Raw genomic sequence first — 25783 nt, 5'->3', positions numbered from 1 at the left:
CAGGAGGAGATGGTAGATTATGATAGGGTTCATGATATGGTAGCTGATGCATTCGTAGCTCATGATGAAGATGAAGAACCTAATATAGATGCAAAAAAGTTTTACGAAATGTTAAACGCGGCGAATCAACCACTTTACAGTGGTTGTAGAGAAGATCTCTCTAAATTGTCGTTAGCTGCTAGAATGATGAATATTAAAACTGATCACAATCTACCTGAAAGTTGCATGAACGAATGGGCGGACTTGTTTAAAGAGTACTTGCCGGAAGACAATGTGTCTGCTGATTCTTATTATGAGATTCAGAAACTGGTTTATAGTCTTGGGTTGCCTTCGGAGATGATAGATGTTTGCATCGACAACTGCATGATCTATTGGGGAGATGATGAGAAGCTAGAAGAATGTCGATTCTGCAAGAAGCCACGATTCAAGCCGCAAGGACGGGGACGTAATAGGGTACCGTACCAAAGGATGTGGTACCTACCAATTACAGATAGATTGAAAAGATTGTATCAATCAGAGCAGACTGCTGGAAAGATGAGATGGCATGCCGAGCATACTCAGACGGATGGTGAGATGACTCATCCATCAGATGCAAGAGCCTGAAAACATTTCAACAAAGTACATCCAGATTTTGCTAGCAATATCCAGAATGTGTATCTCGGATTATGCACAGATGGATTTAGTCCGTTCGGAATATCAGGGAGACAATATTCATTGTGGCCAGTCTTTCTTACTCCATACAACCTGCCACCGGAGATGTGCATGCAACGGGAGTTACTATTTTTGACCATATTAATACATGGTCCGAACCATCCAAAAAGGTCCCTCGATGTTTTCCTACAACCACTGATAAAAGAGTTGAAGGATTTGTGGTCAACAGGGGTGAGGACGTATGACTGTTCAACGAAGACGAATTTTACGATGCGAGCGATGCTTTTGAGGACCATAAGTGATTTTCCTGCCTATGGGATGTTGTCTGGATGGACTACACATGGGAGATTAGCTTGTCCATATTGTAATGGAACGACAGATGCGTTTCAACTGAAAAATGGTAGGAAGACAAGTTGGTTTGATTGTCACCATCGATTTCTTCCGATTGGCCATCCTTACCGAAGAATCAAGAATTTGTTTAGGCACAAAAGGGTTGTGAGAGACACTCCTCCATATCTAACTGGAGAACAAATTGAAGCGCAAATCGACTACTACGGAGCTAACGAAACAGTTCGTTGGGGTGGTAATTGGCATGTCCCTCGTAATATGCCAGATTCTTACGGTGTTCATCACAACTGGCACAAGAAGAGTATATTTTGGGAGTTGCCATATTGGAAGGATCTTCTTCTGCGCCACAACCTCGATGTGATGCATATAGAGAAGAATTTCTTTGAGAACATCATGAATACAATATTGAATGTCCCAGGGAAGACAAAAGACAACATAAAATCGAGGTTGGACTTGCCGGATATTTGCTCAAGAAGCGAGTTACATATTAAAAGCAATGGACAAGTTCCCGTTCCGATATTCAGATTATCTTCAGAAAAAAAGTCGGTGTTGTTCAGCTGGGTGGCATCAGAAGTGAAGTTCCCCGATGGGTATGTTTCGAATCTCTCTAGATGTGTTGAAAAGGGTCAAAAGTTCTCCGGGATGAAGAGTCATGATTGTCATGTATTTATGCAACGACTACTGCCCTTTGCATTTGCGGAGCTACTTCCAACAAACGTACATGAAGCACTTGCAGGTACGTAGTGTATTATATCACAATAATTTACAAAATAATATATGACTAACAATGTGTTTAATTTTTTTTTAATATAAAAGGCATTGGAGCATTTTTCAGGGATCTGAGCACACACACTCTTAAAGAAGAAGTTGTGGAACAGCTTCAGGAGAACATTCCCATCTTATTGTGCAACTTGGAGAAGATATTTCCTCCCGGATTTTTTGACGTCATGGAGCATCTAGCTGTCCACCTCCCATATGAGGCATTGCTTCGTGGACCTGTACATTACGGATGGATGTATCAATATGAGCGAGCCATGAAATATTTGAAGGGAAAAGTAAAGAACCTCGCCAAAGTTGAAGGTTCTATAATAGCTGGAAGTTTGACGGAAGAAGTTTCTCACTTCACATCGTACTACTTTGCGTCAAAAGTACGTACACGGAGAAGAGCTCCAAGAAGATATGATGATGGTGGTGTTGCGCCAACATATGCAGTTGCTGGTGTTCCAGACATCTTTAGCCAGATTGGGCGACTCGGTGGGAAGTCTAAAGAGGTTTGGTGGTCGAGTGAACAAGACGCTCATAGTGCACATACCTATATTCTACTCAATTGCGAAGATCCATTGATTCGTTATTTTGAAAGGTAACATATATTGACACTTCGAAACACATATAAGTATAATTAATTGTATAATTGCGAGAGATTCATTCCTATAAAATGTGATTTTACAGCCTATTTGTTTCTCAAGTCGAAGAAATATTTCCTGGTATATCCACAAGTGACGTAGACAAAAGGAAAGATCAACACTTCATTAAGTGGTTGCGGAATCAGGTATTAACTAAAAAAAAATTCATAGATTATCTGTATTTCATTAACATTCTCTTTATTTTTGCAGGTTGATTATGACGACGACGATGGAGATTATCCTAAGTGGTTACACGAAGTAATTCAATCTCCACTTGTAAAGGTCACCACATCACAGATGTATTTCACACGAGGCTATACTTTTCATACATATGACTATGGTAGACAACGGGTGACCAGTAACTATGGAATATGTGTGAAAGGGGAAACAGATTTCTACGGGATCTTGACGGAGATTATTGAAGTCGAATTTCCAGGGATACTGAAACTGAAATGCGTCCTCTTCAAATGTGAATGGTTCGACCCCGTCGTCAACAGAGGTGTTCGGTCTAACAAATTCGGTGTAGTTGATGTCAACGGTGGACGAAGGTACAACAAATTCGAGCATTTCATCTTAGCTTCACAAGCAGACCAAGTTAGCTTCCTTCCATACCCTCAGATGAGAGATTCGGGTATAAATTGGTTAGCAGTAATCAAAGTTACACCTCGAGGACGAATCATCAGTGGAGAAGAACCACCATTGCAAGAAGAACAGATAAATGAAGTTGAGGAACCTGAACAAGAAATTGATGATATCCTTCTCATTGATCCGCATAATCACGAGTACGAAGATCTTACCGATGATGCCACAGACGAAGCTGTTGAAGACGAGTTTAATGAAAATGATGATGTTTCTAGTGATGACGAGAATGTCGATGTATCCGATTGATGTATTTGTTTTATGAATAAGATGAGGGAGTTTGTTTTATGAATAATATAATGTTTGATGGTGCCTCCGAGTGCTCCTTACTCGCAGTACACTGTAGAGGACATTCTCAGTATGCCAGGCAGAGAAGGTTTACCAGTCATCGACCCAGACCGACCGGACGGAACTTTGTGGTATGTTGCATTAATTTTTTTTTTAATTCGTTTAAATTTCTTTTATAACATTAAAAAATAATTTATATTTTAAATTTGTATTTTCCAGGTGGGGGGTTGACGGATGTCTTGCATCGGACGTAACCGACACGATCAAGGGTTACTTCTCCATACCACATCCAAACTGGAGTAAGACGCCTCACTACGTCAGAAAGACGTGATTCAAAATTTACGCTGTAATTTTCTATTAATTAATTATATATACTTTATTTTTTTCATGATTTATATATATACTTTCTAAAAAACTAATTGTTAATTTATTTTTCCAACAGCAAAAATATACTTGGGCCTTGAGGATCACTGAGAGGGTGAGGAAGAAGTTTAACGCGAAGGCGAAAGTTCGCTTGTTGGACACGGTCTCCAACTGGAAGGGTGACTGGATCGTGAAGGGGTATGAGCGTGGCAAACCCGCTGAGCTCACCACGGATGTGTGGGATGGCCTCATCCGTTATTGGCGCCTTCCTGATTCTATTAGAATCGCCCAGGCTTGCTCTAACTCCCGTAACACGGTCGATGAGCACGGAAACGGGCCGATGCTTCACACTACGGGCCAAAAACCCCACGCCGGTGTCCGTTTGGAAATGGTAATTAAATATTTTATTAAATATTTTTTTTAATATATATATTAATTTATTCTAACTTTCTTAATTGTTTTTTGGCCAAAGAGACGGGACATCTCCCTTCTCTTATGGAACTTTACGAGAGGACCCACAAGAACAAGGCGGGCGTATTTGTAGATGGCAAGTCCGAGCAAATCTACAACGACGTAGTTGCTCGGGTTGAAGACCGCCAGACTCAGCTGACCCAGCAGTCTACCGACGGATTACCCATCACCTTATCCACACTTGACGTGGATAAGATTTACGAGGAGGTAAATTTTCAAAAAAATTAATTTTTTATTATTCATTTAATTTAACTTTAAATTTTTACTTACAATATTTATTTTTTTGTTTTTAAGGTTGTCCCTAAAAAAGAGGGACGGACGTTGGGTATTGGTTCCGTCAACGATGTTCCGAGAGCGACATCGTCTTATGGTCAGCGACGGGATGATGAAGTCACTGAGCTGCGTAGAGAGTCCGCTCAGCTGCGTAACGAGTTGACCGCGACAAAATCTCGTATGGGTGGAGTCGAGGGTTTCTTGGACGTTATTGCGGCCACAAATCCGGAATGGGAGTCCATGTTGAGGAACATGCGACAACAACATCCCATTCAAGGCGAGTCATCCGACGTACATAACGAGGCAGATGTTACGAGGAGGAGTGATGAATTCTACCGGGCGATGAACGACCCTTAGTTTTTTTTTTGGTTGTTGTATTATATAAATTCAAAACTTATTTATATATAAAATATTTTCATTTTGATTTATTTTTATTTTAAATTTTAATTTATTATTAAATTAAATAATTTTAATTATTTATTAATTATATTTTTAAATTCTGTAAAAATAATAAAAACGAAGTAAATTCGTAGCTAATGTACGACCTCTTTACGTGGAAACCTTACGAGGAAATGACGAGAAAAAATTAACGACTATTTTACGAGGAAACATTTGCGAGGAAATAACGAGGAAAAGTTTACGAGTATTTTACGAGGAAATCGTTTCGTGGTTGTTACGTGTATTTTGCGAGGAAACTCTTTCAAGGTATTTACGTGTAGGTTACGAGGAACTCATTTCGAGGTATTTACGAGGAATTGTAGCGACGTCTTTGCGTGGAATATTGACGTGGTCTTTACGACGAATCGCCCTACTTCGTCTTTACGACGAAATATATTCCTCACTAAGTTACGACGAATTAGCGAGGAAATATGTGTTACGACGGACGAGTAACGAGCAAACGCGCTTCCTCGCTATTTCATCGTAAAGCCTCTTTTACGACGAAATAACGAGGAAAACCGCCCTCGTTAAGGTGATGTTTTCTTGTAGTGACAGTATTTGTTTTAGTTTTGACCCTCTCAAGTCCTACAATTTAGTCAAGGCCGACACAATATGTTTCTAAGGTACTGAACAATAATCAAAATAATAAGCAAATGGAACCTAAACCCAATACTGTCCGAGAACTGAGAATAACATTTCTTCATGGAAGCTCCTAGTGTGCAATAACAAAAGAAAATGTATCACTTCAATCAAAATAGATAATATCTATTTATCAAAACAGAGATAAAATCAAACCAAAATTAAGATAAAAATATTGGTCTTAGTCTTCTTCCTCAGCTTCTTCGTTCTCAGCAATGTTGAAGTACCTCAACTCATAGAGGCTACGGTCCTTGTTCGCTGCAATCACTCTGAGCCAGTCCCTCACGTTGTGCTTCTTCAAGTACTTCTTTGTCAAGTACATTAGGTATCTACAAATACATTAAACAAACAATGAGCTCAAGACAAATTCAAGATTCTAACATTCAATTCTACCAAGATCTTAGCAGCAAGACGTAAACCTAACAATTACCAGAACTATTCATCAAGATTATACCTATTGGAGAATTGGCCATCAGAGGTGACGGTGATCTTGCCCTTGTCGCGAGTGATGGAGACAGAGTCACCAAGTGCACCTGCTTTACCACCAACCTTAATCCTCTCCTGAAGAAACATCTCTAACGAAGCAATCTCCATGATCTTGTCATTTTCGAACAATCAATGGTGAAGGAAACTCCTCCCTTCTTCTTCCCCTTTGGAGCTGCTGCACTTCCACGACTCATTTTCACCACTACAGTCCAAAAAACGTATGACCATTCGTAACGTTCGCAATAATTATACGACAAATTATTATAATCTAAGCTCGTCAATTACCCTTTTTTATTTGCAGCAAAAGATTATATATAATCGTTCATTATCATTTTTCAAATTTCTCGGCAGTTTGAAACAATTATACAGAACATTCTGTGGAAAGATTTATTCAAAAGTCATTTTTAAAAGGTGAAAAAAAGAGCAAAACCCCCAAAAAGAAGCGCCGCCGTCAAATCCTAAAGAGAACTTTTTCGTTTGCTCAGCTGCTGCTCCGGCGGTCGGTGCTTCTCATCGCCGTCGGGAGCGGTCCCGTATCCTCATTGGCTTTAAATCTAAGGTTTTAATTTCGGAAAAGGTCATCCTTTTTGTTAGTGGTTTCAGATATGGGCTTAAGAGGGGAATCGATGGTCTGGTTTCGGTTCTGGTTTTCTTTGGCTCGGTGGGAGATTGGCTAGGTGGTGGGCTCGTCGGCTTCTGTGGGGTAGTGGTGAGATGTTCAAACCGGTTCCAGAGACATTGAAGGTTAGCGGTCAAGCTCGAGCCTTTGTCTTCCCCGTTTGTGACCACTCCGAGGATGATCTGTAGTTTGTGTATCTTGAGTCTCTATCCGTTGAATGAGTCTTTGTAGAGAAGACAATTGTGGTGGTAGCTGGAGCTTAATCAATTTGATTTTCTGTGCGCTCCCTTTTGTGTCTTCTGCTAGTCTGGGTCTCTTTGTTGAGGAGTGTCTCCAGCTCTCTGCTTAGTTCAGGTAAGGTTTTGGTTGGAGAGTTGGGTTCAGAGACGAGTCTGGCGCCATATGTCAGGTCGAGGACCTGTTGACGGTGCGGCATAGCTGCTGGAGCATTGTAGGTGCTTTCGCTGACGTCGTTTCTGGGCTTTCTTCAACTCTAGCTCCTTTATTGCTCACCGTGGCTTCAGAGATTTCAATTCTCTGTTGGGTCGTTGTTTCGACTGGGTGTATGCGTGGCATGTTCAAATGCTTCTATTCCGAGTTTGGATTCTCTCCTCCATTGTTGAATTCTCAGGTTGTGCTTTCAAGGTTATGACTTTCTCTACGTGGTTCTGGCTTTGCTTGGAGATATTTGTGGCAATGGATTTTTTCTTCAACAGTGAAGCGTCCCGAGGTTCCTTGTGATGCTTTCGACTTCTCTTCGGTGAAAAGGTTTGGTTTGAGGTGTATTTCCTCGCTCTGTTATGAATTCTAGCGGATGGACCTTTTCTGTCTCTCGGGTTGGTTGTCTTGCAGTCCTTGTGTTGTTGGTCTATCCTGATCGGAGGCCTGTCCTCGTTTCGTTTGGCTGTCCCCTGAAGCCTCCGGTAGTCTAAGGTCTTTGGTCTGTTTCATCTTCTTCTTTGTCTTAGAATATTCAGTTTCTCAGGTTATCAAGTTTAGTATTTCAATGGTTTTTTAGTAGCCTAGGTGTGGGTTCTAGCTGCATGTTCTTTGGGCTTTTGTCTCTGGGGATGTTTCGTTTCCTCTAGTTTATGTATCGAAATGTCGTTTTTCAGTTATGAATGAATTTCAATTTGGAAAAAAAAAAGATTTATTCAAAAGTTACAAGGAGGGACGATAAGAGCCTTTACTTGTTATACGAAACGACGAGCAGCGTCTTCTGATCTTGAAAGAGAATAAATTGCGTTTAGGTCTTTTTGGAGTTTTGAGATCGATTCAATTCGTTTGAAATGGCCCACGTATTCTAATGGGTCGAATGCCCAGATGAATCGGTTTGGTCTGCCGACTTTAGTAAACCCGTGACAATAAAATTTTATATTCCATATATAATTTTTGAATGAAAAGATTAGACTAAGAGTGAATGGTGGGAGCCGCGCGAACGCAGGCTCCCTCTGCCACAAATAATGACGCAGGCTCTCCCACTTGGGGAGACCTTAGGCTAAGCGCCCCTCCTTAGTGCAATGGAGGTCACTAGCCTAGGCCACTCGTCTTCTTGATCACGAGTTGACCCCGTCCAGGTAAGTGATTTGCTTGTTCGCTCCCCTTCTCTTTTTATACTACGGTAAGCGAGTCCTTCCCTTTTAACGTAACCGATGTGGGACAATTTACACATCTCTCATTCACGAGTTTTAAACGGCAAAATTGTTGGGTTTTTTAGACATGGGCCGGACACGACAAGCCCAAGTTAAGTGTTTCGTAGTTGGTCGTTGGTAAAAAGCTTATTACATGCATAGTTGGGGAATATGTTTACATATTTTTTTTTTTTTTTGGACACTTGTTTACATATGCTAGCATCAACAATTAACCAACCAAACTTTCTTTACCAAAAGTATATAGAATCTGATTTGTGTTTACATAGTAAGAACATTTGAGTTCATGTATAAATTAAATGTATTACTGACATACGCCAATCTACGACCAGGGACACACAGAGGTAGTGAATAATTTGAAATTAGAGATAGGGAGACAAGTCTCATAAAAACGGAATATAAATATGCATTATTTTTCTGAATGTGTATCTCTTACAGATTAGCATCCCGTATTTTGCAAACAATCTGCAGTGCGTAGAGGCTATATAACCATACTCAAAATCCATTTCAAGGTACGGGAACAAGGATTAAAGAAACATTAAAAAAAAGTTCAGTAGCTAAATTATGCCTAAGAATAGTTCTAGGCAACATCAGCTATGTGGTAAGAATTTTTTTAGTCTTTATTCAAGTTATCAGGCTTGAGAAATTTGGGGTAACGATCGGTGGCTCCAGTTTTGTGATCATAGTACTCCACTGCAGCTGCTCCAGCCAGAGCGGCCAATGTCAGGGCCTGAGCGTGTAGCCTGAATCCGAAAAAAAAAAGAGTGTGAGAGATGTAATGTAGAAAAAGAAGAATCAAAGCTCCATCATCAAAAAGCATGCTAAAGGAAACAATCTTAGATGAATTAAAAGACTTAGCGTGACCGAGCATTTGTGATACATTCCAACATTCTAAATGTTTTGTGATCAATATATGATTTTTCAATTACAATTACAAAACAGGCATACTGGCAAGGATGGTGTTATATGCTACATATTGGTGTTCTACATCTAACCAGTGAGAAAATGAAGAAACAAAGGGAACTAGAGATTTTTTTTTTTTTTTGGAGAATCTCAAGCAGACACACAAAGATAAAAAAAAAAGCAACCATGATGGAAAGCTAATGTTTGATTAATCAAACCATATTTGTCAAATGGAAAAGTTTGATTAATAAATAAATGGTACCTGGCGTGGATGATTCGGACACTGGTTTTCATACCAGGTTTAGACCAGTTGTAGGCGATCGAACCAGAGATACCACTCAGCCATAAACAACCTATCAAGAAGACAAAAAAATATATATATATATATATATATATCATCAGAACACACACACGCAAAAACGCGTTTCGAATGTTACGAAACCGAAGAGACCAATAATGTCCGAAGCACATCGGAGCACCGACAATGTCAAGCAAATAGGAAAATTATATTTTAGGGGAAAAAAAACACAGATTCAGATATTAAAATCAGGTCAGATGAATACTACATAAACCTCGGATCTATAATAACGCCAAAACCACCCAGGAGCAACATTTTTGATGAACAGACGGAATTTAAAAAAAAAAAAAGGAGAATTAGAATGATTTACCAACGGTACGAAGCTTGTGTTCGACGATCCATTCCCTGATTTCTGCAAACTTTGTCTTTGATTCCGCCATTGATGAACAACCCAAAAAAGAATATATTCGGAAGAAAAATAAAAACGATTGTAATGAGAAAAACAATGTGCGTGTGGCGGTGGTTTTAAAGCAAACACCAAGGCCGAAAATTCTGAGAAAGAGAACCCCAATTTTGCCATCCTGCGCTACATTCCCGCTATATACGCAGTTAGTTGTAATTAAATAAAAACTTATTTTTCGTTCAATAGATTTTTATTAATTTTTCGTTTGTAACACAATAGATTATTATTAATATCCTACGAATTTAAACAACAAATTTACCAAAGAATTTAGATTATAGAACAATTTCGTATTAAATTTGCAATTAGAAAATATTTAGTAGACCAACTCGTGTTATTTATTTTAGCAGAAAAAAAGCTGAATAATTAAGATATAATTAATTAATCCAAGAGTCTAGCTTTGACCAACTTTTGAGACGAGTCAAAAATTGGTTTAGTCAATTCAAAACCATTCTTCTTTCAACTACGGCGGAAGCACCTAGTATTACACCTGTTATAATCTCTCTTTTTTTAAGCAACACCTGTTATGATCATGTGTCACTGTTTATAAATAAAAAATCATTACTTTTAGAAGCCTCATTTTAATTTTTTTTTAATTATACAGAAATGGTCTTACATGTCTCTACAAAAGTGATCTAGACTAGTCACGTATTGCCACGTATCTGTCGTCTTACATAGTTATTGAAAACAAACCGTTTACATAATTATACAGAAGTATTCTGACCCCACAGAATTGATCCAGAAGTCTCATTTTGACATTGATGAAACAAACAAACCGCTTCCATGGTTAGTGAAAACAAGACAGTTCAAAATCTGACGTAGAGGTAAAAAAAAATCCAAGTTACAAAAACTCACTCAACAACCTTAGTTTCAGAACATCAGATCATCGCATTAGACAATAACACAACACAGCAAGCCTGTCCTCTTTCCTGGACTTGGAGCCTTCCTTGTCTACCCAAATGTTGAAATGAGGAAGTTTTTGTATATGCTCATAAACTTGGCCACAAATGCTGCAGTGGTGTAACACACAACAACACCAACATCAATTATACAAATTTGTAAGAAGATGGTTTCTTTTTTCTTTCTAACGGCAACATATATGAAGAGTTTATATACCTTCCATGTGAAATATGGCTTTCTGACCTAATCTCATCCGATGTTCCTGATAACAAGAGCCAATGACATTTATCATCAAGAAAGCCATCAAATCAAATCAAAAGAACCATAGTAGCTAAGTCTCAAAAGTGAACACATATGTTGAAACAATGCTGAGGAGAAATAAAATTCTCAAGCTAAGACACAAGTGCAGTATACAAATAATCTTACATAATATGCGGCCCAGTGGCAGACTTCAAGCTTCAGCTCTGAGTCAAGTTTCTTCAGCAGTTCATGAAGAAGTTTCTGAAAAAAAGTATAAACTTTGTGTAAAAAGAAAAGAGATAGGGACACAAATATAAAAACTGAAAAACAGAATTGGGTTTTGTTTGAAACCTTCAGTATGACTTCTGGTGGAATGCAATTAACTAGCAGCTCGTATACCTTCCCACGCACCTGAAACAAACTGAAGAAGCACACAAGAGATGTTTAGAACTACAAATTGTAAAGCTAAATGATTTACTAAAGTGTGTGACCTTTTAGGGCTCTGTTCCCTCAACATGTCAGTTGATATTTCAGAAACATACTCTTCCCAATCCATTGGAGATATCACTTGATTATCTGCGAATGGATAGCTACAAACAAAAATATTTTAGTTATTTTCAAAAAAAAAAAAAACTAAAAGAATCAATCAGACTCATTGATTGTGTGCATATATACAGTTAATGAAGCAGCTCACTTTTGGACACGACAGGTCTCAAGCGACAAAATAGCTCTTCTAAGACTGCGGTTTGATTTTTCGGCTATTCGAGCAGCAAAACCGTGGGGAAGTTGCAGACTTTCTTTCTTCGCAACGAACTCCAACACTTTCACTATCTGTAAACATAGAGCTACACTTTTGTAAACAATACATACAAGTTTTTTGCACGAAACTTTGCATAGGCCAAACTAAGCAAACACTGAATCTTATGCCATCTTCCGGCTAGCAACTACATATTCTTTAAATTATATTTTTTCAAACCACATGAACAAACTTGCACATCACAGAAAAGCCTACAAGATAGGTAGTCATGATATCCTCATAGAGGATAAAAGTTTCAGTGTATATCAAGTTGTGTTTTTACCAATCTAAGTGAGAAGTACACAGTAAGAGGGCATGAATATGTAAGAAATAATTTCTGTAATGAGTTGATCTCCTTAAGATGGGCATTTTACAGAAGATTTGTTTGGCTGATTATATAAGAGAATATTCGAAAAATAACAGAGGGAAACAGTTTATGTACCTCTTCCTGTGAAGGAGCATTTATCCGCACATTGAGACAACGAGACTTAATGGCTTCTGTAACCTTTGAAGAGCTGTTACAGCATAAGATGAGACGGCATGATGAGCTATATTTCTCCATTGTTCTCCGCAGAGAATGTTGCGCTTCTCGTGAGAGCTTGTCAACTTCATTTAGTACCAACACTGCCAAAACCAGGAAAGAAAAACCAATAAATCATGAAGAGACTAAAGATAAGTTGAACTAATTGGGCAGGACATGGAGGCAAATAAACGATGTAAGAGACTAAAGATAAGTTGATCGCCGAGAACATAGAACCATCTAAATGTATAATGAAGACATTCAGTTGAACATGAAGCCTAAAATCTACAAACATGAGGTAACCACCTAATCTGACCATGAAAAAGAAAAGAAAACTTATATTATGAACCATAAAATGTAGACCAAGTCAACCACAGCAGCATATACATTGAAGATGACATCAAATGCCCTTATAAAAGCCTCACTATTCAAACAACTATTCTGAGACCCAGACATCCAAAATGTCTCCACAACTTGACAATGCAGTGAAATATTCAGGAGAACACAAATTATTTACCTTTATATCCCTTCTTTCCTTTGGTGTCAATAGGTCTGTTCTTGGCCATCTCTTTAATGATCTCTTGAACGATGTATCTGTCCTGAAAGCCAGCGTCACTTGGAGTAAGCTCCACATGGTTGGTGCTTGATAACGTAGTGAGCTCCAGATCAATAGTTCTACTCCCAGCCTACAATATTCAAAGATAACATAACAAAACCATTAAAAAAAAAAACTTTAAAAGGTAGAAAATAATTCAAGGTAACACATAGTACTAGAGCGACAACGAAGGAGCCCAAGACTTCAACGGGTTTGGCTTAGTAGGTTTCTATACTAAAAGTTAGAGATAACAAAACTAGTGATTCAACAACACGAATATTGATTTCAAGCAGAGAGAACTTTAGAAGTAAAAAAACAGAAAACCATGTAACAACTCACATCAACTTTCCATGCCCTGTTCTCCACTTTCACCTGCACAACGAAAATTGAAAAATGTAGCAATCAGAAGATAAACATCAATCTAAAGAGAAAACAATGAGTTAGTACTAGTGAGATTCTCCACATGCCAAAAAACACTTTGCTCAACATCAACAAGGTTCAAAGTCTTCATCTTTTGTTATCACCAAACCAAACCCATAAAAAAAAAAACAATACCTTGTCAGCACTGGCACCATATATCTGCTTGAGAAGCGCCATGATTAGGGTTTTCTTACCCGAACCAGACGGTCCATAGAACAGCAAATGCGGACAGTCTTGCTCCGTTACCTAAGAGTATAATCAAAAAATCATCGATCAATTGCATCGAAACATTAAAAGAAGAAAACTTTGCAACCAAAAAAAGGCGTACCAATTTCTTGAGATTTTGGGCGATATCCTCATGGACGATGACCTTATCTAGCGATTTCGGCCTGTACTTGTCGACCCACAACATGTTACCTCACCACCGGAGAAGTTTGTGGGAAGGCGATGGAAACACGTGTATCGTCTTCGTCTTCGTCTTCCCCCCGTACTCAGCAGCTTCTTCTTAGTGAAACGTCTCTCCTAACAAACCGAACCCTCTTTCTCGTTTAGAGTGTTAGAGAATTAACATAGAACTTCGAAATTTTTATTTATCGGCAGGGAAAATTCCACATTAATACACAACTTTAATTATAGTTTGCAGCTTAATACACAAAGTTTTAAGAGAAAAAGACAAAAATAGCACTAAATCAAGTTTATGTTGCCAAACTAGCATTCAAGGTCAAAAGTCACAAAAATAGCACTTAATGTTTTATCAAAAGTCACAAACTTAGGCTTTAGAGTTAAAGGGTGGGGTTTACGATTTAGGGTTTAGGGTTTGGGGTTTAGAATTTAGGGTTTAGATTTTAGAGTTTAGGGTTTAGGGTTTAGAGTTGAAAAATGAGGTTTTGGGGATAAGATTTCAAATTTTGAAAAATAAAAAAAATAAAATTTTCAAATGATAAACTTAGAAAGGTGCTATTTTGGTCATTTTAGTTTTTGAGTGCTATTTTTGGGATATAAACTTAGAAAGGTGATATTTTGGAGATTTGGTAGTAGGTTTTTCTGCCTATTGCAAATGTTGTAGTATAGGGGGGCGAATGTCGAACCAGTCCTAGTGATGTGAATCAGTGAGAATACAAGTCATTTCTTAAGCTAAGCAGATTCAATAGTTGTGAGTGTGTGACAAGTAACAATAGCAAACAGAGCAATACAACAAGGTTTTAATCAATTTAGACAAGTGAATCCATGGGTATTGGGAATTGACTTCAAGTAACTAAGATCCAATCTAGGTGACAAGCTTTCAATCAAAGTAATCTCTTAAGTCTAAACACAATTTTAGACAGGTCCTATGTCTAGGTAAATGTCCATTTGCTTAGAAATCATTAAACATCAAATGTCTTTGGCTTAATTCAATCAAGCAATCTTTAAGTTCAAGTTTAATAACTATCTAGCAATTTTAACATCAAGTGTCCTTGGCTAATCTCACTAGAGCTTAGTTGAGTTGATTCAAACACTTCATCTAATCATGTCTGATGAGAAGTGTTTAGAAATCAGGTTTAGAGTGATCAAGACTAAACAAGCATTAAAAATACTCAACAAGCAAGTTCATACAAGGATCTAATACAATAACACCATAGATCTTCACTAAGTTATTCTAATCTCCCTAACCCATGAATTCCTAAGGAAACTACTCACTAATCTCCATGAAAACACTTAATCTCATAATAGATTGAAGCATATTCAAGTGGATACAACAGAGAATAAAGATAAACAAGGATTTAAACAAGCAAAACGAAATTAAAACTCAAGAACAGATGATGAACAATTGAAGAACAGCTCAAGAACACTAAGAACAATGATATTTCAAAGAGAGAGAGTTTTGACAAGTTCAATTATTACAAAGTTGGATAATAATGTTTCTTGCCCACCCTTTTGATAATAAGAAAGCAAATATTATACAGAAAAGTAGGAAAAATCGTGCAAAGGAAAGGTGGGTGGAAGAAAGTGGGAAGTTGGTTAATCCCATCAACTTTCAAGTGGTCCCCGGCAAGGATTGATACACCTATAGTAAATCGATCATAACTTATCCAATACAGCTTCAAATGACTTGAAACCACTTCTATTGGAAAGCTAACTCAATTTCCAGTGTCTCCACAAATTTTGAGCTTCAGAAGAGATTTTTAAGGCCTTCATCCGTGTTCATCTTTCACGCTCTGGCTTCAGAGCGGGTACGCCACCTCGCTGCCAAACCCCGCTCCAAATGTTTTGCTTCGTTTCTTCATAACACGCGCGAGCTACAGACCCCGCTCCACCAGGTCGCTCTACATATGGAGCGGGTACGCTACCTCGCTGCGTGAGGTCGCTCTGATAGGGAGATCGCTCAATGATCACTTTTAACACTTCTTTTGGACTCCAATTGCACTCAAAATCCCACCAATGGTCCTCTAACTCATCCATGGTGCTCTCCAACACCTGATATGTACAAATGCAATGATATGCAACCTAAATGTGCCTAAATGATGCTCCAAATGACCAAACCATGCAAGAATAAGAAGTTAAAAACATGTAAATTCACAAGATATCAACTCCCCCACACTAGTCCTTTACTTGTCCTCAAGTAAAGTTTCAAGTCCTAAGAAGGAAGAAGTTTGAAAAATGGAGCTCTTAGCCAAAAGACACACATCCTAGCTCTTCTACAACATTCCAAATGATCATAGCAAACAATCATTGGTCATTTTTCTATCAGTCTAGCTTCTCAATGCCTATCAAACTCTTTTTATTTCTTTATACAAAGTGCAATGCTCATCAATCAACAAGTAACTTCAACCAATTCTCACATTCATTCACACACACACACACAAGGTGGATTCTCACAAATGGGCACATGATCTCAATCACTTGGCTTGGTAGATTAATGGTCTTTTATGAATGAAAAGAAAGGTTCAAATACAATCTTTTTAATGGTGGCAATCACTCAAGAACAAGGAGCATGATCATTATGCAAAATTTATCTAAGACTAGGAGCAATTCATGCATACATAGCTCATTCTCATCATTCTACTCTTCTTCCTAAGTGATTACAATTTCTACCCATCTTTTATATTTCAAAACCCAAGCATATACACTTCACTCACATTTCTCACCAAGTGAACTCTCTCTCTTTTTTTTTATTTACATGATCAACCAACTAAGAACTTGACACTCTTTTTCTTTCCCCATTATGATCTTTCATTAATTTTTTTTTTTTACTTTGGGGAATTCTAATTGACACACTTAAGAGTTTTTCTTCTTTTATTTTCTTGGTTCCTATTGGTTTTCTTTTCTTATTGACATTCTTTGATCTTTTTCTCTTCTCTCAAACCCAAGATATAACAACTTAAAAACACACAAACTCACTCACCATCCTAGATGCTAGTTCAAATGAGGATCTTATGCTAGCAATAGATGAGAACAAACATATGTCGCTCCCAATACTCTCAAGATTTTGCACATGACAAGCTATCAATAAGAGACCTCACTCAACAAATCAATATTGGTTTCAAAGAATGGCAAGGGTTCAAGGGTAAGGGAGTGCTATTTGGGTTAATGAAAGGATAAGACATGGAATAAGATAACCCAAATGTGTATGAAATCCATGATCAAGTATGCAAGTGCCCATATGCAAGAGAGATTAAATTCATTATGATCAAGTTCAGTTTGTAATTGGTTTCAAGAACAATGTCAATATCATATGAGCAACATGTTTCAAAAAGAGTTTTCAAGGCTCAAGAGATGCTTGTAGATATGTTCTTTTCATGGCAATTTCAATCATGGCTCCCTATGCATAATTCAAAACTCACAACTCTTTTTTTTTTTTTTTTTTTTAACAATCACAAGAAAATCCAAAATGCAAATCATTAAAATCCACACAGATGCAAAGTGCTTGATATGTCAAATGCAAATCATCCAAATAAAAACAAGCAAAATGATCAGTTTTTATAGTACCCCCACCACACTCGAATCACACAGTCTCTTGTGTGACTTTGAATTTGGAGTGGTTTACATGATAAGTAAAATAAAAATTACTAGAGATGTGGAGAGAATTTAAACCGGATTAGAGTACTTACCTTGTGACTGTAGCGACTTGAGCATGTCACTATGGATATGTCGCTATGAGCATGTCTCCACAACACTTGTGTTTCTTTCCTAGCCTCTTTTGAATCCTTTCCTTTTTCTGAGCACCTTCCAAACTGAAATGACACACAATTCACACAAACAAACACACAAACAAGGATAGTTCACACAATTTATTAAAAACATTCACACATATATACAAAGGATACTCTTGAGATTTCCTCCCAAGTGAGCTTGTTTTAAGTCTCTAGCTTGACTTTGCCTCCTTTAGGTTAGACTGTGGTTGGATCGGAAAGTGGAACCGAAGTTCCCAGGTCTTCCGATTTGGTTCCCAAGTAAAGCTTCGCCCTTTGTCCATTGATGGTGAACTCTCTTCCATCAGAACTCCACAAAACTATTGCTCCATAAGGTTTAACCTCTTTAATCTTGAAAGGACCAGACCACCTTGACTTGAGCTTGCCTGGAAACAGTTTCAGTCTGGAGTTGTATAGAAGAACTTGATCTCCTTCTTTAAAGTCTCTTTTCAGGATATGTTTGTCATGGAGAGCCTTTGTTTTCTCTTTGTAGATCTTTGAACTTTCAAAAGCTTCAAGTCTTATCTCATCAAGTTCATTCAGCTGGATCAATCTCTTCTCCTTGGCGCTCTTGATGTCAAAGTTCAGCAACTTGACTGCCCATAGTGCCTTGTACTCAAGCTCAACTGGTAGATGGCAAGATTTTCCATAGAGAAGGTTGAAAGGTGTAGTCCCCAAAGGTGTCTTGTAAGCTGTCCTATAAGCCCACAATGCATCATCAAGCTTGATGGACCAATCTTTCCGTGTAACCCCCACAATCTTCTCCAGAATGGACTTGATCTCCCTGTTGGAAATCTCAACTTGACCACTTGTTTGGGGGTGGTAAGGAGTTGCAACCTTGTGCTTCACACCATTCTTCTTAAGGAGGTTTGCAAACAGTTTGTTGATGAAGTGAGACCCTCCATCACTGATCACAACTCTTGGAATCCCAAACCTTGGAAAGATTATGCTCTTGAACATTTTTAGAACCACCCTTGCATCATTGGTTGGACTTGCAATTGCTTCCACCCACTTAGAGACATAATCTACAGCCACCAGTATGTACTTGTTGCTATAAGAGGAAGGAAAAGGCCCCATGAAGTCAATACCCCAGACATCAAACACTTCAACTTCTAGGATGGGGTTTTGAGGCATTTCATTCCTCTTGGTGATGTTTCCTCTTCTTTGACAAGAGTCACACCTTGAGACAAAGTCTTGGGTGTCTTTAAACATGTGAGGCCACCAAAATCCAGCTTGTAGGACTTTTGCAACCGTCTTAAAGGTAGCAAAGTGGCCTCCATAGGATGATCCATGACAATGTGTAAGGATCCCATCAATTTCTTCTTCAGCCACTGCCCTTCTATAGAGTTGATCTCTACAAAGTATGTAGAGGTAAGGCTCATCCCAATAATATCTCTTCACATCCTTATAGAACTTCTTCTTGGCATAACCTTCAAGGTTCAATGGCTCTTTTCCAGTAGCTAAGTAGTTGACTATATCAGCATACCAAGGACCCTTCTCATCAGCTGCCTTCACCTCTTCAAGTTTCTTTCCCGTCTCACAAACAGCTACCACTGCATGAATAGCCATCATTTGCTCTTCTGGAAGTCTGTCATCAATAGGGATTCCACACTCCACCTTCAACCTGGACAGGTGATCAGCTACTCCATTCTCAACTCCAGGCCTGTCCTTGATCTCAAGATCAAACTCTTGTAGCAGCAGAATCCATCTCAACAGTCTTGGTTTTGCATCTTTCTTGGCTAAGAGGTGTCTTAATGCAGCATGATCAGTGTAGACAGTCACCTTTGACCCAACCAAGTAGCTTCTGAACTTCTCAAATGCAAAGACAATGGCCAATAGCTCCTTTTCAGTTGTAGAGTATTTAGCTTGAGCTTCATCAAGTGTTCTACTTGCATAGTAGATCACATGTGACTTCTTGTCTCTCTTCTGGCCTAGGACTGCTCCTACAGCAAAGTCACTTGCATCACACATGATCTCAAAGGGGAGATCCCAATCTGGCGGTTGAACTATGGGTGCACTGATGAGTGCATTCTTCAGGTTTTTGAAAGCTTCCATACACTCCTCATCGAAGTGAAATGCAGCTTCTTTGCATAACAGCCTGGTCAATGGTCTAGCTATCTTTGAGAAATCCATAATGAATCTTCTATAGAAACCGGCATGACCCAGAAAGCTTCTTATATCCTTCACGTTCTTGGTGGCGCTAGACCAACCATGACATCTATCTTGGCTTTGTCCACTTCAATTCCTTTCTCAGAAACTTTGTGTCCAAGAACAATCCCTTCCTTGACCATGAAGTGACACTTCTCCCAATTGAGCACCAGGTTAGTGTCCTCACATCTCCGTAATACCCTGCAAAGATTTGACAAACAAGTAGCAAACGAAGAACCATATACAGAAAAATCATCCATAAACACCTCCATTACATCCTCAATAAAATCAGAGAAGATTGACATCATTGCTCTTTGGAATGTTCCTGGTGCATTGCACAGTCCAAATGGCATCCTTCGATATGCAAAGGTACCATAAGGACAAGTGAATGTCGTTTTCTCTTGGTCATTTGGGTGTATAGGGATTTGGAAAAATCCAGAGTATCCATCAAGGAAACAATAATAAGGATGGTTAGCTAGCCTCTCTAACATCTGATCAATGAATGGTAAAGGGAAATGATCCTTTCTAGAGGCTGCATTCAGTTTTCGATAGTCAATGCACATCCTATGTCCAGTTATTGTTCTTGTTGGTATTAACTCATCATTTTCGTTCTTAACAACTGTTATGCCACCTTTTTTAGGAACTACATGCACAGGTGAAACCCAATTGCTATCAGAGATAGGATAGATCACACCAGCATCTAACAATTTGATTATCTCTTTTTTAACAACATCTTTCAAATTAGGATTTAATCTTCTTTGGTGTTCAATTGAAGTTTTAGATTCATCCTCTAGATGTATCCTATGCATGCACAAAGATGGTGAGATTCCTTTAATGTCATCAAGTGAGTATCCTAGTGCTTTTCTATACTTTTTAAGTTCATTTAAAAGCATAGACAATTCATTCTCAGTCAGCTCACTACTCACAATGACAGGATATGTCTCATTAGGTCCAAGGAAAGCGTACCTTACACCATGGGGAAGAGGTTTAAGCTCCACTTTTGGTGCCTTGAGCTCACTCCAATCAGCTTCATGGAGGTTCTCTTGAATGTCTGCTGAGGCAGCATGTTGAGTCATTTGTGGCAACTCCATGAACTCATCTTCTCCATCCTCCTCAAGGTGAACATCTAGCCTTCTTACTAGCTCATCACTCTCTTTGTTTTCAATCATTTGGGTCTCTCTTTCAATGGTCAGGGCATGTTGAAGAGAGTCCTCAATCGCTAACTCCTCAAGGAAATTATCAGCCAAGGCATCCATCTCATCAATGTAGAATATTTCTCCTTGAGTTGTGGGCTTCTTCATCATCTCCTTGATATCAAAATGGAGAATGTGATCTTTTCCAAGGTGGAGATCAATTGTGCCATCTCTCACATTCACCATTGCTCCGGCAGTTGCCAAGAAAGGTCTTCCAAAGATCAAAGGATCTCTAGGCTCTTCATCCATCTCAAGCACTACAAAGTCAGTAGGCACTTCACAATTTCCTATCTTGACAGGAAGATCTTCTAGGATGCCAATGGGGAGCTTGACAGATCGATCAGCTAGCACCAAAGAGATCTTGCACTTTTTATATTGTGTAAACCCAAGCTTCTTGGCAATGGATAGTGGCATGAGGCTGACACTTGCTCCCAAATCACATAGACATTTCTCAAATGTCAAAGGTCCAATGGCGCATGGCAGGGTGAAACTACCAGGGTCTTCTAGCTTCCTTGGGACAGTCAGTCTCTGAATAATGGCACTGCACTCGTGAGTAAGAATCACCATCCCTTCCATCTTTTTCTTCTTTTGTTCTACAGCATCTTTCAAGAACTTGCTGTATTGTGGAACCAGCATAAATGCATCAATTATGGGCATGGTGAGCTGAACTTCACTGATCTGTTTGTCAAACAAGGCTTTGTACTTCTCTAGGAGTTGCTTCTTGAATCTTCCAGGAAAGGGAAGCTTTGGCTCATAGGGAGGAGGAGTGAACAATTTCTCCTTTGTTGATGTAGCCTCCTCATTTTTGTTCTCAACTTTCTCCTCTCCAATCTTTCTCTTGCCCTTGCTTCAACTATCTTCTCCAATATTTCCTCATTAGTTTTCTCATCCACAATCACCACATCATCATCTACATTGATGACCACCTCCCCACCTTGTTTCTCATTATCCTTAATGAGGACTTTAGGAGGCAACTCTCTTCCACTCCTCAGGGTGATTGCCTTCATTGTCTCCTTTGGGTTTTGTTCAGCCTTTCCAGGTAGTGTACCTTGTTGGCGACTTGAACTGGCTGTCATAGAGACAAACTGGTTCTCCAAGTTTTTGAACTTGTTGTTTAGATCATGGTAATTCCCATCAATCTTGTTGTGGAGATTTTTCAGCTCATACCCTAATTGTTTCTCACTTCTTGCTTGTCCCTCCAATAATTGTTTCAGCATCGCTTCAGTACTACTCTCTTGTGGAGGTTGTGTTGATGATCCAGCTTGTTCTTGTGCAGGTTGATTTGGTTTTGGTGAGAATCCAGGAGGGAAGTTCTGTTTTTGTTGGTAACCACCTTGGTTGTTGTTGTAGAATGGCTTAGGCTGATTGTTGTAGAATGGTTTTGGCTGGTAGTTGTTGAATGGCTTCTGTTGGTTGTTGTAGAAGGGTTTCTGTTGGTAGTTGTTCTGGTTTTGATAGTCATGTTCCTTCTTGTACCATGTACCCTGAGCGTTGACATAGTACATATCTTCTTGGCATTCTACTCCATCAGCTTCAGAAACCATATGTAACTCCTCCTTCTTGTTCTTTTCTGATAGTAGCATGTCAATCTTTTCTTGTATTGCTTTCAGTTCTCTTTTTGTGGTCATATCTTCTCCTCCCCCACTTCTGTCTCTTCTGTCATATTCGTCATTGTAGACAGAATCACTCTGTGCCATGTTCTCCAAGAGTTCTAATGCATCTTCGACAGTCCTCCCCAAGTAGTTTCCATTGCTTGCAGTGTCAAGCTGGCTTTTGAATTTAGGCAAGACTCCTCTGTAGAATGTGCTTAGCAAGCTCTCATTGTTGAAGCCATGGTGGGGACATTGAGACAAGTAAGTTCTGAATCTCTCCCATGCCTCTGAAAATCCTTCAAGTCCTTTTTGTTGAAAACCAGAGATCTGATTTCTAAGGTTTGCAGTCCTTGTAGCAGAGAAGAACTTGTTGAGGAAGGCCTTCTTGCATTCATCCCAAGTGGTGATAGTATCACTTGAGATGTTTTTCTCCCACGTGTGAGCCTTGTCTCCCAAAGAGAAAGGAAACAATCTGAGCTTGAAAGCATCTTCTGAAACTCCATTTGTTTTTGACAAGCCACAGTATTTATCAAATCTGTCAAGGTGATCTAGTGGGTCTTCCAAGGCAAGTCCATGGTACTTGTTGTTTTCAATCATGTTGATGAGGCTGGACTTGATCTCGAAATTGTTGTTGGCAACTGGCGGTCCCCTAATGCCCAACCTATTCCCATTTATGTTAGGTTGATCATATGTACCGATGGCCCTAGCTTGGCGTTGTGGTTGTCTAGGTCGAAGGTTGGCAGCTCCTTGACCATTGCCCTCTTGAGCAGCTCCAGGAGGAACTTCTTGGACATTTTGTCTATGATCATCAACTTCATAGACACCTTCCGGTTGATTCGGGTTTCTCTCCATCTCAAGCCCCAATCTATGTAAGTGGGCTTGCTTTTCTCTTTCTCTTCTCTGTCTTCCCAACTCTCTTTCTAAGGCTTTGATGTTGTCCACTCTTGGTGCAAGATTTGTTGATCCTTTGCTTCTCAAGTTCATGCACCTGTCATCCAAATATATATGAAGATAGATAATTAGTAACTTAAAAACAAAGTAAAACTCAGTCTCAAGCAAAGACTCAAACGCAATGTCACAATCAGACTAGGATTGGCAACGGCGCCAATTTGGTAATAGGTTTTTCTGCCTATTGCAAATGTTGTAGTATAGGGGGGTGAATGTCGAACCAGTCCTAGTGATGTGAATCAGTGAGAATACAAGTCATTTCTTAAGCTAAGCAGATTCAATAGTTGTGAGTGTGTGACAAGTAACAATAGCAAACAGAGCAATACAACAAGGTTTTAATCAATTTAGACAAGTGAATCCATGGGTATTGGGAATTGACTTCAAGTAACTAAGATCCAATCTAGGTGACAAGCTTTCAATCAAAGTAATCTCTTAAGTCTAAACACAATTTTAGACAGGTCCTATGTCTAGGTAAATGTCCATTTGCTTAGAAATCATTAAACATCAAATGTCTTTGGCTTAATTCAATCAAGCAATCTTTAAGTTCAAGTTTAATAACTATCTAGCAATTTTAACATCAAGTGTCCTTGGCTAATCTCACTAGAGCTTAGTTGAGTTGATTCAAACACTTCATCTAATCATGTCTGATGAGAAGTGTTTAGAAATCAGGTTTAGAGTGATCAAGACTAAACAAGCATTAAAAATACTCAACAAGCAAGTTCATACAAGGATCTAATACAATAACACCATAGATCTTCACTAAGTTACTCTAATCTCCCTAACCCATGAATTCCTAAGGAAACTACTCACTAATCTCCATGAAAACACTTAATCTCATAATAGATTGAAGCATATTCAAGTGGATACAACAGAGAATAAAGATAAACAAGGATTTAAACAAGCAAAACGAAATTAAAACTCAAGAACAGATGATGAACAATTGAAGAACAGCTCAAGAACACTAAGAACAATGATATTTCAAAGAGAGAGAGTTTTGACAAGTTCAATTATTACAAAGTTGGATAATAATGTTTCTTGCCCACCCTTTTGATAATAAGAAAGCAAATATTATACAGAAAAGTAGGAAAAATCGTGCAAAGGAAAGGTGGGTGGAAGAAAGTGGGAAGTTGGTTAATCCCATCAACTTTCAAGTGGTCCCCGGCAAGGATTGATACACCTATAGTAAATCGATCATAGCTTATCTAATACAGCTTCAAATGACTTGAAACCACTTCTATTGGAAAGCTAACTCAATTTCCAGTGTCTCCACAAATTTTGAGCTTCAGAAGAGATTTTTAAGGCCTTCATCCGTGTTCATCTTTCACGCTCTGGCTTCAGAGCGGGTACGCCACCTCGCTGCCAAACCCCGCTCCAAATGTTTTGCTTCGTTTCTTCATAACACGCGCGAGCTACAGACCCCGCTCCACCAGGTCGCTCTACATATGGAGCGGGTACGCTACCTCGCTGCGTGAGGTCGCTCTGATAGGGAGATCGCTCAATGATCACTTTTAACACTTCTTTTGGACTCCAATTGCACTCAAAATCCCACCAATGGTCCTCTAACTCATCCATGGTGCTCTCCAACACCTGATATGTACAAATGCAATGATATGCAACCTAAATGTGCCTAAATGATGCTCCAAATGACCAAACCATGCAAGAATAAGAAGTTAAAAACATGTAAATTCACAAGATATCAAGATTTGCCCAAGTTTTAAAGTGACCAAAATAATACACACTCTAAATTATTTTAGTCTTTTAATACATCTACTAAAGCCCATGTAATCAATTTATTTGCAACGGTTGACTTGATTAACGAAACTATAAACACCGTAAACAAAACGTTAAATTAATCGTTTAGTTATAAACCATGGTTAATAAACTAATCTTTGTCTAAAACGGTGTCATTTAGAATGGTAATTTTCCCAAATCAAAAACCCTACTTTCTGAAATCCTCTCTTCACGAAAGCATAAGAAATTAACAATCTTCTTCTTCTGTCAGAGATGACAGCTGTGACTCCGTGAAGAACAGAAACCTGAGAAGATAAGGTATGACTCGGAGCCGTCGTTAATGTTGTCGCTTTATTTTGATTTTGTGCTCATAGTTGTTGTTTTGTGTTTACAGTGAAATTGATGGTTTGAGGATGCACATTGGCTATGGTGGTTCAATGTCATATAAAGGAGGGAAGTTTTCGTACTCAGGTGGAGTTTATGTCAGAGATTTGTCCATCGACCCCGATCTTCTTACGTGGTCAATTTTCGAGGATTTTATTGCAGACAGAGGAATCAAGAGTAAGGTGGAGCAGGTTTGGTATAAGATAGTCAATGAAGATA

At 38.8% G+C, this 25783-nt stretch overlaps 2 protein-coding genes and 2 non-coding genes across 4 annotated transcripts; 1 reads left to right on the top strand and 3 right to left on the bottom strand.

The window, feature by feature from the left end:
* Nucleotides 1-8041: 8041 nt before the first annotated feature.
* LOC125582564 lies at nt 8042-8203 on the bottom strand. Its single transcript, XR_007320021.1, has one exon. It is a non-coding gene; the product is annotated as a U1 spliceosomal RNA (small nuclear RNA).
* A 452-nt stretch (nt 8204-8655) lies between these two features.
* Nucleotides 8656-10073, bottom strand: BNAC02G39850D. The gene is made up of 3 exons (XM_048748011.1): nt 9839-10073; nt 9433-9523; nt 8656-9010 (listed from the first exon to the last, which is right to left on the bottom strand). The coding sequence occupies exons 1-3, from the start codon at nt 9906-9908 to the stop codon at nt 8881-8883; spliced, it is 291 nt and encodes a 96-aa protein (XP_048603968.1). The 5' UTR covers nt 9909-10073; the 3' UTR covers nt 8656-8880.
* A 478-nt stretch (nt 10074-10551) lies between these two features.
* LOC111203402 (replication factor C subunit 3-like) lies at nt 10552-13968 on the bottom strand. Its single transcript, XM_048748010.1, has 11 exons — nt 13728-13968; nt 13535-13645; nt 13319-13351; nt 12902-13070; nt 12307-12488; nt 11763-11899; nt 11560-11658; nt 11420-11489; nt 11255-11329; nt 11045-11090; nt 10552-10938 (listed from the first exon to the last, which is right to left on the bottom strand). Exons 1-11 carry the CDS (start codon nt 13809-13811, stop codon nt 10880-10882), a joined length of 1065 nt encoding a protein of 354 aa, XP_048603967.1. The 5' UTR covers nt 13812-13968; the 3' UTR covers nt 10552-10879.
* Nucleotides 13969-22736: 8768 nt separating this feature from the next.
* LOC125582677 lies at nt 22737-22843 on the top strand. Its single transcript, XR_007320133.1, has one exon. It is a non-coding gene; the product is annotated as a small nucleolar RNA R71 (small nucleolar RNA).
* The last annotated feature ends 2940 nt before the right edge of the window (nt 22844-25783 follow it).

The sequence above is a fragment of the Brassica napus genome, chromosome C2 (genome assembly GCF_020379485.1).
Source record: "Brassica napus cultivar Da-Ae chromosome C2, Da-Ae, whole genome shotgun sequence".
Classification (NCBI taxonomy): domain Eukaryota; kingdom Viridiplantae; phylum Streptophyta; class Magnoliopsida; order Brassicales; family Brassicaceae; genus Brassica; species Brassica napus.
The sequence above is the reverse complement of the archived record's forward strand: the minus strand, read 5'-3'. Positions and strand labels throughout refer to the sequence as shown.

Coding starts and splice junctions, on each gene's coding strand:
- LOC111203402 (XM_048748010.1), bottom strand. CDS start 13,811: ATGTTGTGGGTCGACAAGTACAGGCCGAAATCGCTAGATAAGGTCATC. Junction 13,352..13,534: donor ATGGTGCCAGTGCTGACAAG/GTATTGTTTTTT, acceptor TTCGTTGTGCAG/GTGAAAGTGGAGAACAGGGC. Junction 13,071..13,318: donor ACAGGGCATGGAAAGTTGAT/GTGAGTTGTTAC, acceptor TGAATATTGTAG/GCTGGGAGTAGAACTATTGA.
- BNAC02G39850D (XM_048748011.1), bottom strand. CDS start 9,908: ATGGCGGAATCAAAGACAAAGTTTGCAGAAATCAGGGAATGGATCGTC. Junction 9,524..9,838: donor ACACAAGCTTCGTACCGTTG/GTAAATCATTCT, acceptor TCTTCTTGATAG/GTTGTTTATGGCTGAGTGGT. Junction 9,011..9,432: donor GTCCGAATCATCCACGCCAG/GTACCATTTATT, acceptor TTTCGGATTCAG/GCTACACGCTCAGGCCCTGA.